The sequence below is a fragment of the Aquarana catesbeiana genome, linkage group LG04 (genome assembly GCF_042186555.1).
Source record: "Aquarana catesbeiana isolate 2022-GZ linkage group LG04, ASM4218655v1, whole genome shotgun sequence".
In the NCBI taxonomy this organism is placed as follows: Eukaryota; Metazoa; Chordata; class Amphibia; order Anura; family Ranidae; genus Aquarana; species Aquarana catesbeiana.
Window position 1 is genome coordinate 371174652 of NC_133327.1, and position 14885 is coordinate 371189536.

The window sequence follows — 14885 nt, forward strand, 5'->3', positions numbered from 1 at the left end:
CTTGCAATAAGCATTCTGTTTTTTACCTCCTTCCCTGGATAAGCACTCCACATAGAGAAGCTCTCTCTTAACACCCTGCGACATCTACAAACTCATCTACAAACTCTCTGCTGTTATTTCACAAATCAAGTTAAGAAAGTTAAAGGACTTTGTTGTGCTTTGATAGGAAAGCGAGTTAAGCTATCTGGCCTAATTCATATCCTCGCCTATGACACTGGGGTTGCAGAATAGTGTGTTTCCTGTGCATGGTAATCCTTTGAAATGTCTTCTGTAATAGATATACCTTTACACCACAGTTACTGAGTTTATGGTTCTGGATAACTAAACATTCTGACCAGCTTGAAGTAACATGATTGTAAGATCTACAATTGTAAGAGTAATAATACAATGACCTGCAACAGGTTGCTTGGTCAGAAGGTAGTGTGAGCATTTACATAGTTGGTAAACACTGCAGTTGGCATTTTGTGGGGTGAGTTTGACCGTGCTCCCATATCTGTGTTATCTTTTTGACTACATTCTTAGCGCTGTTGAGAGTTTGAATAGCTAATTCAAGGTGATCCTGCCCTTGGCATTATTTGAATTGTGTACTGGTGAGCAGTCATGTTGGAACAGGAAGGGGCCATCCCCAAAATGTTCCCACAAAGTTGGGAGCATGAACTTGCCCAAAATGTCTTGGTATACTGATGCCTTAATAGCTCCTTTCACTGGAACTAAGGGGCTATACCCAACCCCTGAAAAACAAACCCACACCATAATCCCCCCTCCACCAAATGATTTTGGTCCTGACCTCAACCCGATAGAACACCTTTGGGATGAATTAGAGCAGAGACTGTGAGTCAGGCCTTCTCATTCAACATCAGTGCCTGACCTCACAAATGCGTTTCTGGAAGAATGGTCAAACATTCCCATAGACACACTCCTAAACCTTGTGGACAGCCTTCCCAGAAGAGTTGAAGCTGATATAGCCCCATTAAAGTTCATGTGTGTGTAAAGGTAGGCGTCCCAATACTTTTGGTAATATAGTGTCGTTTGGTATTACAGTTAATGCCCTGTTCACATTAAGCGATTTGGAGTTGTGGACAGAATCACAACGATTCTTCTTGCGGTTTCAAATCACGGCAAAATGTGCAATGAATGTTTGAGTGCCAATATTCTTAATGACACCCCAAATGCGGTGCTACCCTGCCTCCATGGGCATGTGTCAGAATAACACGGCAATTACATCAAAACAAGTGCTTACAAATTGAGCTAAACTTGTGGCCAAAAACGAGTAGTACTTATTTTTGGGCGAGAAACGTGCATAGGGCAGCTCGCTGAAGTACATGAGAAATCGCGTGAAAATCACACAAAAGTTGCAAGTGGGAATTAGCCTGCTGCAGCGATATGCTGCCCTCTACTGTGTGTAAGTAGCTCTGCTGCTTAAAATTCAAAGAAATTACTTATGTACATCACTTACTGTCTCTGTGTGTCTGGGTCAGAAAGTCCAGAACAAGGAAGTGGAGAGGGAGTTAACTGAACAACATGACCTTATACACACAGGGTCTGCTACTGCTGCTGTATTTTCACCTAGACCAGAAGTAGAGACTATTAGGCAAGTATCCCTATGTTCTAATAGTTTAACCGTAGCTTCTTGATTGTGCATCTAAAGCTTTGTGACAGATGTATCTCTGTCCTATTGTTATCTCACATGCACAGTGCCAGATAGCTAGGTCTGTGCTACCGTATGTGAGTAGTGGTAACCTTCTAGTTTATTAGTAGGTGAACCTGCTTATTGAAAAAGAATTTATATGCAGCTCCGGTTATTTTGGTTGACCCTGTACTTTCTAGTCTGGGAATCTGCAACTAGTTTTAGCTCAGGGCCATAGGCTAGAGCCAGGTTAGCCATCCCACAGCCGCTTCTAGTAGGTAACATGATGATGAGACTTTTACAAGAATTGTTTTCTTTGCATGCATGTACTGTACCTGTCTGCAATGTCACCAAAGAATACTGCTCCGATGAGCACTCCAAGCATGAAGGTAGGTTGAACTAATTTAGCAAACCATTCATGGTCACAAACCAAATCCCAGTCAGTCACTATGCTACTATCCAAATTAGTAAGATCATAATGAAATCCATCATTACAGGAAAAGAGAGTCTTATTTCCATCAGACTTGTACATCAGATCTACGTTATTTTCACGTTTAAATCTGCTACAATGCTGCAGTTCCCAGATGTCCCCATCTTCCTGTTGGACAATAAGATAATCATTTGGTGATGTCCACAGATCCCAAACTTCACGGAACTCAGAGAAAGAGTCATTATGGAATAATATCAGACTGGCATTTCCTGGAGGTCTGCAGAAAAATTTTGGTGTAACAGCAATGAACACAGAAGCCAGATAGTGAATGCCACATGAGATTGCTTGAAAAGCAGAAGCAAAGTATATGTATGCTTGGAATCTGCAACAGAACATAAAACATAAGTTACACCATAGGTTTAGCAATAAGAAAACAGTTGTCATTAAAGCCTTTAATCGTTTACAGAACTATTATCACCATTTTTAAAAATACATTTTTATAACCCCCTGGAAGACTAAGTGCATATAGCACTTGCCACTTTTCTGATTAGTAGCCCTATTGTCCCCAAAACACACTTTTTAATACTAACTGTAGCTCCACCCTCTTCTGAAGCCCATATTATATGCATTCCTGTGGAAGGAGGTAGAGCCACCACAGAGCCCCACCCCCTTTCTAAACTGAGTGATCTGTCACTATTATGAATATTCAGCACCACTTGTTCATTTATAATAGTAAAATATTACCTAGAGCTTTTGCTTTGTGTAAAATATCTGCAAGTGCCCTGTATGAAGTAAAAGCAGCCACAGATAGTGAGCCTCTGAGTGTTTTTTTTTTCCCCATCATGAATGAGCCCGGGTTCACACTTGTACGACATATGCTCCGACATTGGGAGAGCCGTTTTAACTGGTCTGACACAAATCGGTCCAACTTTGAAAAAGGTTTCTGCACTACTTTGGTCCGACTTTGATCCTACTTCAGCCCATTAAATATCACTGAAGTTGGATCAAAGTCAAATCACGGGCTTAACTTTTACGACTTTGGCATGCAACTTGTGCCCTTCAGTCTGGCATTGATTTTAACGCCGAAAAAAAAGGCATGGGGTTCCCCCCAAAATCCATACCAGATACTTATCCGAGCACGCAGCCTGGCAGGTTAGGAAAGGGGCTGGACGAGCGAGCGCCCCTCCCCTCCTGAACCATACCAGGCCACATGCCCTCAACATAGGGGGGTTGGTGCTTTGTGGCGGGGGGGGGGCTGCAACCCCCCACCCCAAAACACCTTGTCCCCATGTTGATGGGGACAAGGGCCTCTTCCCAACAACCCTGGCCGTTGGTTGTTGGGGCTGCGGGGGGGAGCTTATTGAAATCTGGAAGCCCCCTTTGACAAGGGGGCCCCCAGATCCAAGCCCCCCACCCTATGTGAATGAGTATGGGGCACATTGTGCCCCTACCCATTCACCTAAAAAAAGGAAGTGTCAAAAATAAAACACAGTTTTATGTCACCACCCTGTCATGTCCTGGGCAGTGATGTAATAAGGGGGCAGGGCCTCTGGATGATGTCACCCGGTGACCCTGCCCCATGCCAATATGAGTAAAGGCACACTGCGCACCTAGCATTATAGCAGAAGAGAGAGCGTTGAGTCAACATCGGAGGAAGACCAGAGGGAGAAGACAGTGCAGGAAGGAGACCCGGCAGAGACAGAAGACAGCGGACAGAGGGAGAAGAACTGGAGAGGGCTGGAAGACATCAGCGGAGAAGAACTGGAGAGGGTAGAAAAACCGGCAGTGGCAGAAGACATTAGCGGAGGAGGCAGAAGAGCCGGAGGGGGGAGAAGAAATCGGAAGAGACGTCGGAGCTGTCTTAATAAAATACTTTAAAAACCTGTGTACTGTGTTTTATTTTTGACACTTTTTTTAGGTGAATGGGTAGGGGCACAATGTACCTCATACTCATTCACATAGGGTGGAGGGCCGGGATCTGGGGGGTCCCTTGCTAAAGGAGGTTTCCAGATTCTGATAAGCCCCCCGCAGACCCCGACAACCAACGGCCAGGGTTATCGGGAAGAGGCCCTTGTCCCCATCAACAAGGGGACAAGGTGCTTTGGGGTGGGGGGTGCAGGACCCCCCCCATGTTGAGGGCATGTGGCCTGGTATAGTTCAGGGGGGGGGGGCGCTCGCGCAACCCCCCCCTTTCCTGACGTGCCAGGCTGCGTGCTCGGATAAGGGTCTGGTATGGTCTTGGAGGGGGAACCCATGCAGCTTTTTTTTTTTTTTTTTTTAAATTTGGCGTGGAGTTTCCCCTAAAGATTCACAAAGTGCCTGGCATTGTCGGGATCAAAGTTGGATCCCCGTTCATGAAGTCTGGCGGATGTCGGACTTCAAGTTGCATGGTGAAGTCAGATCCACAGTCGTATGACTGTCATGTCATACCCATATGACCCCAGCCTAAATGAGCAATGCAGATCGTTCACTCATAATATAGTGATAGATCACTCAGAGCTGCAGCTCTGTGTGTCTATAAGCGGCTGCTTTTACACATACACAACCTGGCCAAGCTTTTATGCATGAACAGTCATCAATGTTGGACTTGTGTAGTATATATCACAGACCAGCAGAGCTGATCGCTCATTCATAAAACTGAACGATCACTCAGCACTCCAGAGCTGTGTAATCCATCACCTGAGCTGTGTATGTATAAAAACAGCTGATAATAGACACACGGCACAGAAGGCTATGTGATTTGTTTTTTTAGCAGATAATAACCAGAGCAGCTCCTGCCAGAGACCACAGCTGTCAATCACAGTTCTGTCTCCTCGTCAGCAGTGTTGTTGAATGAGGGGGCGGAGCCTGTCCGACCAGGCTGCGTAGAATCTAAGGGTCAGATTTGAAGTGTATGCATGTTTTAAAGTGGACCTATACCCGGTGTTAACTTTAGCTACATTTACAAACTTCCAGAGAGGAATAAAGAGTCCAACAAAAAGTAAGAGAAAGGTGCTACTACCCCGGGTGCAGAAAAAGTAGTCGCTCAGCTGCCAACAAGATAACCAGTAAAAGATGATCCGCAACTCCATACCCACTCTTCGATCTTTTCAAATTTAATAATACTCCATAAAAAGAGGTAGGTACAGCAGATGTTAACGCGTTTTAGCCATGATGGCTTTGCTCACAATGGCTGAAACGCCATGGCTGAAACGTGTTAACATCTGCTGTACCTACCTCTTTTTATGGAGTATTAATATATTTGAAAAGATTGAGGAATAAAGAGTACACAAATAAGTTCTTAGTAACCTTTTTCTTAGGAAACTTTGGCTCCAGTCTCTTTTCTTGCTATTCTTCTGACCAAAAGCTAGACATTTCATCCCTTGATCTCCCCTAAAACGGAGAATAAGCCAATCTTAACTCTGTTTCTACCATTCAACAGGAATGACATGGCCAAGGCCTAGGCATTTGGTTACCGAAGCAGCAATGGAGGGATCTTGGACATGTGCATTTTTTAGAATACAACCCCTGAAAGAGCCGCTTGGTAATTTGGGTTCTCTTTTCTGCACCTCAACTTCAAGAACAACCTCAATCCCTCTGACACACCTGGTTGAGTGAAAGTTACTGCAAGCACAAGTGTAGATACCTTTAACTTGATTGTGAATTAGTACCATTAAATAGGTACAAGACCATTTAGTGGTAAAATTAACTCAATGTATTGGTATGGGTTACAATAAATGGTGGTTTGAGCATAAATGAACACACATAAGGTAAGTCAAAACATAGTGAATGAATGAAAAATTTATAGAGCGCTGCAAATGCGAACTGAATCGCCTCAAGGCGCTAATGCGTTGGTGTTGACAGCTTCTAGAAGAGGAAGGTCTTGAGTTTTTTCCTGAAAGCCAGATGGTTTTCTTCCATGCGTATGTGGGGCGGAAGTGCGTTCCATAGTCGAGGTCCTTGGACTGCAAACCTTCTTTCTCCCTTTGCTTTGTAGCGGTATTTGGAAATGAGAAGGAGGTTTTGGTTAGATGATCGAAGATTGCGATTGGGTGTGTAGTGTTTTATTTTCTCTCGAAGGTATTGAGGCGCGTTTCCTTGTATGCATTTGTGGGTGAGGCAGAGGGTCTTGAATGTGATCCGATTCTTTACGGTTAGCCAGTGTAGGCTCCTCAGGGATGGGGAGATTGACTCCCAGGGTTTTTTCAGGGTCTGCTAGACAGTATAATTACTATGCCAAGGTGATATAGAATATAATTCTGTACCACTAGACTGGGATTAACTCATGAATCAGAAGTCATCAATAAACACTGCATGTAACACTTAACTGCAATGCAAATAATAATGCTATAACTAGTGTAGAGTGTACACTGTGGGAATGGCTAGGATATGGGACAATGTCCCCTGAGAAATACCTCTTATCATAAGCAATAGGTGAAAATCTCTGAGTAACAGCTGTAAAGGAACATTCTTTAGCCTTAACGCTACAGCTGGCTAGCATTGTGGCTTAATTGTACTGTCGGTGGACATGAAAATAGTCCCAGTCAAGCCTGCAGGCAGCAATAAGGCTACTAGATGTGCTCAGTCTCTGTAGAAGCAGATATTAAATCTCCATAGCAGCAGCTCACAAATCCCAGAAATATTGCAGCTCACCATTTGGTCACACATAATGATTAATCCACTCTTTGCTTTGCACCCAGGTGACTCTGGCAGTTGGCATACCTTGACTTCCAGATTCTGCTCTGGCCATCGTTATGCAGCAGTAGTGGTGCATATTGAACAGCAATGTGCACTCTCAAGGCTCCCTCATTGCATTAGGAAGCCGTGTCCTCTACAGCCTGAGAAAATGCAGCTTTTCCCCCTCCGCAATCTACCCCTGGGTAATGCTGTTCAAAAGCTCTTTCGGACCATTCATTGTGATTACAGAAAACCTTACTGATCTTGTTCACTGTCATGTTCTGGGTTCCTGGGCAGGTATGACATAGTCAGCGACTATATATGTTGCTCTGTTCAGGGGAAAATTTTCACAGAGATCTTTAACAACTGAAGACTCTTAGGTCCTCCTTTCCTGACCATGATAGGCCACTGCCATCTTGTTGTCTGACAAGATCTTTACATGTTGGCCCAGCAACTGGCTCTCAAAGGACCTTGAGAATCAACTCCAGTTCTAGGTGGCTGGAAGTTCGGGGCCACAGCTGCATCAAGGGGTTTCAGGCAATGCAAACCCTGCCTTTCCGATTGGCATCTGTGTTAAGAACGATTTCCGACATCTGACCTAACAGCTTGCTGTCTGACAGATTGTAGGGCTCCGTCCACCAGGGGACCTTCTTATCACATTTGACAAGAAATTTTCTGGGGCAAGGAGGTTTAATTCCACTGATGGAGAAAGTTGTATTGGAATACTGTTCAGTGGCATTTCACCCACATGTCTGCTGGAATTGTGACTGAAAGCAAGCCTAGGACCCACATGCGATCCCTCGCCATCATTGAGGTTCTCCTTATTACAATGTAAACTATGCCCTGAACCTCTAGGATCTTTCCCCAAAGAAGGAAAACCGCTTCCTTGAGTTGTTTTGAACAACATGCCAAGGTACTCTAGTGACTCAGTTGGGAGTAGCTGACTCATCTGAATTTCCAAGCAATGCAAAGCACGCTAAAGACTTCTGTATGGGTCTTTCAAGTATGAGTTGAATCTGCCAGGAGAAAAATGGCATGTAAGTAGTGCAATATTAACACTATGAAGGTGCAGGACGATAATGAATGACCGTATCATCCAAAACATGTGTGGTGTGGTGCACAGGCCAACTGGTAGGCCCACAAATTGATAGTGCACTGTCCCAACATCAAACCACAGATTTTGGTGATGTTTAACATTAGACCATAAAGATAAGCATCAGACAGGTCCACCAATGTCTTACAATCACTGGGCAAGATCCTAGACTTGATGATAATTTGAACTGGTGCCATTTGGAAAAGTAGCAATTTGATAAAGGTGTTGAACTTGAGTTCAAGCAGAGTTCTGAACTTGGCCAAAGAATTCTTCACTAGAAACAGGGGACAAGACACTCCTAAATCAGTCCCTTTTATGTGCTGGAACATGAATAATCGCTCATGAGTGCAACAATTCTTCTGCATCAATTTGCAATAACTGACATTTTGCTGAAGAGGATATAATCGTTGTCTGTACAAAAAGGCCTCAATGGGTCTTTTGGTGAATTCTATGAATGATAGTTTTTCTTGATGATACTTTAGAAAAAAAACATTTTTTCTATATGACCTTTGTCTAAGCCTTTCTGAAGTGCAGTAATTTTACATTCACTAGAACCACATAAGCAGGCAAACCTTCAAACAGACTTTTCTATAGTCTTGGAGGATTGGACCGTCTTGGGGTTATTGGCTTTCAGAAATATAGTATGCAAATTCTTCCCCAAGCTTCTGTAGTATTCTTGACCTGGATGGTAAGATCTGAATTCCCAATACTAGTATATTCAACCGAAAAGACTTACGAATATTTTTCCTTTCTAGTGAAATCAGCCCCAACTTATCTTGCTGACCACCTCTAATGTTTTGCCAAACAGAAATTTTCCCTAAAACTAATAGAACAGAGTTTGTTTAGATGCTGAGTCTGCAGACCAGTGCTTGAGACATAAGGCTTTTCTGGCTTTATTCAAATGAGCTAGTAAAGCGGATTTCCACCCAAAAGGGGAAGCTCCGCTTGTCCCCCCCCCCCTCCACTGCCACATGTGGCACCTTTCGGGGGGGGAATGGGTTTTTGGTTTTGCCAGGTACTCACTCCCACTCCCGGCTGATCTCACTGCAGCAAAGTCAGCAGGAAGTTCAGCCCCCCTCCTTTCCCCATTGCCGGGCCATTCACAAAGCGCAGTACGCTTTGGACATGCGCAGTAGGGAACCGGCTGTGAAGCCACAAGGCGACAGCACCTGGCAGTTGATTGAAAAATCATTAGTGGACAGGAAAGTGTCCTAATATTAAAAGTCAGCAGCTACAGTATTTGTGTTTTTTTTTAAGGAGCCTGAAGCTCCAATTTAAGCGAGTTGTTTTATGCACTTGACCCACAGCTGTGTTTGCAACACAATATGAAAACTTTAATTTCTGTAGTGCCAGAATAATGGAGGGATTTTCTTCTAATGGGCAACCCTGTGCTGACTGTCCAAATTTATAATCCTCTAGACGTACAGTCGATGTTAAGGCAACTGATAGTCTGCAAGTCCAACCTGAAATTGAAATTATTTTCAAATACTCTTTTTCAAATATTCTTTTCAAATTCAATTAATCTAAACCAGGACAATTAGAGTGCGCTGGGTAGTGTGGCCAAACTCCGGTGCCTATTAAACTCCACAGTTATAATTAGACATATTGTGCAATAGAGATGGACTGAACACCCCACAGTTCGGTTCGCACCAGAACTCGCGAACATCGCAAAAGTTTGCACTCAAACCACGAACCACATTAAAGTCTATGGGACCCAAACATTAAAAATCAAAAGTCCCCATTTTGAAGGGTTATTGCAGATTATTGGCCATAAAAAGGGTATGGTGCCCCGGGCCCCCATACAAATACAACATTTAAAAAAAAAAAAAGTGTTTTTAAAGGAGCAGTGATTTTAATGATGCTTAAAACAATAGAATGAAAAATTGCTTTAAATATAGTGCCTGGGAGGTCCCCTTAGTCTGCCTGTAAAGTGGCGCATTTGTACCGTGTATAGAACCTGCTACAGCAAAACTGACATTTATAAAGAAAAAAAATGACATTTAAATTAATTTTGGTACTTTTAGTATTACTTTATTGTCACAAGGGCCACATACCTCATGTGAGACCGAAGTAGTGGGGAGGCCTCCCTTGCACCTCGGGTCCTTAAAGCCTCTGGAGATGGAGACAGAGTCTTGGTGGACACTGAGTGGCAGGGGTGCCAGGGGTGCAGAGCACTGTGCAAGCCTTAGTCCTAGATCCGAGCCGAGGTCAAGACCAGCTGGGCAATGAAGCATAAAAGGGTTAATCCGACGAAGAATGGTCGAGATCCAAGCCGGGGTCGGTTCCAATCTGGCAGGTGAGTACAAAAGGGGCAAAGAAGTAGAATGGTTAAGGTTCAAATCCAAGGTCAATGGCAAGCAGCAATCAAGAGTAATCAAATAGGTTTCCAGGTCACAACAGGTTCAGACAGATCACACACTAGCACAGGAACAAGGGGGGGACTGAAGATAATCCAGTAATTTGGCAGTGTCTGGGCTGGGCTTATATAGGGAAGTTTGAGGTCACTTCCTGTGCGCCTCCTGTGGATTTTCCCGCCTTTTTCCATCAGGTTGATATAATTTCCTGTGCGCCTCCTGGGTATTTTCCCACCTTTTTCCATCAGGTTGAGGTCACTTCTTGTGCACGTCCCGGGCATTTTTTCTGCCCTTTTCCATCAAGTCTTCTGTGCAAGTGCGGATTGGAGCCCTGAGGTGTCTTTGGCGCATGCTCAGTTGGCACGGATTTCCTCTTGCGGCAACGCGCCATTGGTGCGTGCGTAGTAAGCCCTGGACTCTTACAGAGCCCCCCCCGTAGGGGCGGCCTCCGGACGCCCGTCCAGGATAAAGATCGCTGAAAGAACTGCCGAAGAAGATCTGGAGCGTGGATTTGTGACTCGGGTTCCCAGGAATTCTCTTGAGGCCCGTAACTTTTCCACTGTACCAGAAATTGTCATCCACGGTCCCTTCTACGGCAGTCCAGGATGGCCTCCACCTTGTACTCCTCAATCCCTTTATTCATAGAGGGAGGCGGAGGATGGGCCCCACGTTCCCCAAAGAGGTTCAGGGCCACGGGCTTCAGGAGGGAGGCATGGAAGACAGGGTGGATCCGGTAAGTTGAGGGCAGTTTGAGTTTGTAGACAACAGGATTGTATCAGGACAGGACAGGGAAGGGCCCAATTAACTTAGGGCCCAATTTATTGGAGGGACAGGCCAACTTTAAATGCCTGGTAGATAGCCAAACCTTGTCTCCTGGTTGATCCAGGTCCCCCCGCCGCCTTCGATCATAGATGATCTTGTAATCCAGCTGTGCCTTGGCCATGGTATCCTTTAGGAGCTCTAAGTTGTGTAGAAAATCCACTCTGTTCCAGACAGCCTGGCCCAAAGTGGAAGCAGGTAGGACAGGAGAAAAAGAACGGTGGTACCCCAGGTTGGCGTAGAATGGTGATTGCTTAGTGGTAGAATGTATTGCGTTGTTGTACTCAAATTCTGCACAAGGAAGTATGGACGCCCAATTGCCTTGGACAAAGGTGGAGAAGCAACAAAGCTACTGTTCAAGAGTTTGGTTCGTGCGTTTCGTTTGTTCATTGGTCTGAGGGTGGCAGGCCGAAGAGCAGTGGTTCTCGATGTCTAGAGCAAGACAGAACTCCTTCCAGAATTTATAGGTGAATTGGACCCCACGATCTGATACAATATTGCTGGGGACCCCATGGAGGTGTATGATCTCCTTGATAAAAGCCTGAGCTGTTTCTGGGGTGGAAGGAGTGCCAATCATAGGAAAAAAATGAGCCATTTTTGTAAGGCGGTCCACAACAACAAATATGGATGTAAACCCATCAGAGGGTGGTAGCTCGACTATGTAATCCATGCTGATCTGTTTCCAGGGTCTGGAGGGAACAGGCAGGGGGCGTAGGAGACCCCATGATTTATTCTTTTCTGTTTTTCTGTGATTGCATACCGGGCAGGAATTGACGTAAGCGTGGTAGTCTGCCTTGAGGGTAGGCCACCAAAAGGTTTGCAAAAGCAGATCGGTGGTTTTGGTCACCCCGAAATGCCCTGCTAACTTGTTGTCATGGCAGAGTTTTAGCACAGGAACCCTCAGTTGAAGGGGCACAAACACAGCATGGTCATGGAAGAAAAGTCTGTCCTTTTCTTGCAGATGTTCTCCTGAGGGCAGTTGGGCTAGAGAGGAGGCCAGTTTTATCCTGGACAAGAGGTCATCCGTAAGTAGGAAGAAATTATAGGCAGGGAGTATCGCGTCCGTTGCTGGCGAGTTATCTGATGTGGGATACATGCGGGATAGAACATTAGGTTTACAATTCCTGGATCCCAGACGGTACGTGATATGCATTTGAAATTGGGTGAAGAAGAGAGCCCACCTGGTTTGTGTAGGTCTGAGACGTTTAGCTGTACGGAGGTATTTCAAATTCCTATGATCAGTGTAGACAAGTATAGGGTGCGAGGCTCCTTCCAATAGATGTCACTATTCTTCCAGGGCCAGTTTAATAGCAAGGAGTTCCCGGTCCCCTACATCATAGTTCCTTTCGGCTGGGGACAACTTCCTGGAAAAGAAGGCAACAGGATGCAAGATGGCTGTGGTTTTGTGGCGCTGAGAAAGGACTGCCCCAACCACAATCTCTGAAGCATCGACCTCCAAAACGTAAGGCAGGGCTTGGTCGTCATGATGAAGGACCGGGGCAGAGGTGAATTGCTTCTTGAGTTTGTCAAAAGCCTTTTGTGCTGAGGGGGACCACAGAAAACATCTGTTTTGCTTGGTGAGTTGTGTCATAGGTGAAATTATTGATGAGAAGCCTTTGATGAATCTTCTATAAAAATTGGCGAATCCCACAAACCTCTGGACGCTCTTATGGTCCGAAGGTACTGTCCATTCAAGAACTACAGTTACCTTCTGGGGGTCCATGGAGATGCCAGAAGTGGAAATAATGAGGCCAAGGAATTGTATGGTATCTTTCGCAAACTCACATTTTTCAAACTTGGCATAGAGTTTATGGGCTCGGAGGTGAAAAAGGACTTATCGCATGTGGATGAGATGTGCCTGGAGGGAAGGTGAAAAAACAAGGATGTCATCTAAGTACACTATCCTAAAGAGGTCAAGAAAATCCCTAAAGATGTCGTTCACCAAGTGTTGGAAAGTTGCTGGGGCATTACCCAGCCCAAATGGCATGACCAAATACTCAAAATTGCCAAACCTAGTACAAAAGGCTGTTTTCCAATCATCGCCCTCTCTTATCCGTATTAAATTGTAGGCCCCCGTAGGTCCAATCTTGAGAAGACCTTAGCGGTGTGGAACCTCTGACTGAGGTTAGGGACTAGAGGCAACGGGTATCAATTCTCGATTGTGATACTGTTTAATTCTCTGTAGTACATACATGTTCTTAAAGAATGGTCCTTGTTTTCCACAAAGAAGAGTCCAGCGCCAGCAGGAGAGGTAGAGGGCCGGATGAACCCTTTCCTAAGATTGTCATCTATGTATTTTCGGAGGACTTCTAATTCAGGCTCAGAGAGTGGGAAGATCCTCCCAAATGGTATTGCAGAACCAGGAAGAAGCTCAATGGGGCAATCATACGGCCGGTGAGGCGGCAGGGATTCAGCCCCCTTCTTTCGAAGACGTCCAGAAAGTCTCTGTAAACCTGGGGGAGAAGAGTGTTGTCATCTGTGGAAAGGGGTTGAACCATCAAACAGGCTGAAACAGTGGTGTAAGCAATAGGGTGAGCTGAAAGACACAACTTCAGTGGACCGATCAATCTGTGGCTGGTGCTGTCGAAGCCACGGTAACCCCAAAATAACCGGAAAAATGGGGGAAGAAATCACGTCCAGCCGAAGATATTCCCAATGGCCTACTTTGGTGGTGGCCAATATGAGGGTGGTCTCATGGGTTATGGGACCCGAGGTTGGTGTGGAGCGAACTGCCAGATGAATGGTAAATGGCTGGGGCTTCTTGCATAGTGGGATTCCATACTTTTTGGAGAAGTGGATGTCAATAAAGCAGCTGCAAACCCCAGAGTTAATAATGGCTGCTACTTAGATTATCCTTCCCGGTATCTGCAAAGAGAGGTGGAGAGTGAGATGTGAAGATTTAACAGCATACGGTGAAGCAGATGGGGGTTCGATCCACTTATTTGGCCTAATGGGACATCCCTGAAGAAAGTGACCCGCTCCACCACAATACAGGCATAGATTGTTCAAGCGACGGCGTTGTCGCTCTTCGGGTGTGAGGGGTGCACGAAGTAAGCCGAGTTGCATCGGTTCTGCGTCATGAATTGGGGTTAATGTGTAGGTCTAAGAGGTTCTCAGGTGTGGAGCCATGGGTATTTGTGGGAGCATCCATGTGGGACGGGCCATACCGGATTGTTCCCTGCGACGTTCTCTGAGTCTGCAATCAAGTTGGATAGCCAACTGAATTGTAGGTTCCAAAGTATCAGGGAGCCCCTCTGTGGCTAATTCGTTTTTGCGGGGCACGGACAGGCCCAAGCGAAACTGATGGAGCAAGGCTGTGTCGTTCCATGCAGTGTCTGCAGCCCACTTGTGGTATTCCGTTACATAGTCCTCAACAGGGCGTTTCCCCTGTTGTAGAGAGATCAACACTGTTTCACCCGTGGTGGTTCATTGTGGGTCATCATAGAGGATTGCCATGGCATCGAAGAAAGAAGACAGTAAGTGCAGTATAGGACTCTTCCTTTCCAATAGCTGATGAGCCCATGCTTGAGGTTCTTCTGTAAGTAAAGCTACTACGAACTCGACCTGTGTATCCTCTGAAGAAAAGGTCCTAGGCTGTAAGGTAAATTAAAGCTGACAGGTGTTTCTAAAAGCCCGGAACTTGTGGCGAACCCCTGAAAAGCGTTGCGGCATAGGAACCCGTGGTTCAGGAGCTGGAGTAGAGATGGGTTGCTCCATAGCCATAACAGGTGGTTCCGCAGGGCTCAGAACTGAGGGATTGGCCATTGCAGTCAGCCGACCTTCCAGTTGAAAGTCTTGTATGGACATCAGGGCCTGAGACACAGAGGCCACTTTTTGGCACAGGGCCTCAAAGGCGGAAGCACTCCCCTCAGTCTCAGACATGGCATGATTATTCTGTCACGAGGG

The 14885-nt window shown here is 45.5% G+C and overlaps 1 protein-coding gene across 1 annotated transcript in view; it reads right to left on the reverse strand.

Moving 5' to 3' along the window:
- SLC22A16 (solute carrier family 22 member 16) overlaps positions 1–14885 on the reverse strand; it is a 123787-nt gene that overhangs the window by 80548 nt on the left and 28354 nt on the right. Inside the window, exon 2 of the mRNA XM_073627079.1 lies at positions 1963–2439. Coding sequence (XP_073483180.1) covers positions 1963–2439 — 477 coding nt within the window. The remainder of the gene's footprint in view (positions 1–1962; positions 2440–14885) is intronic.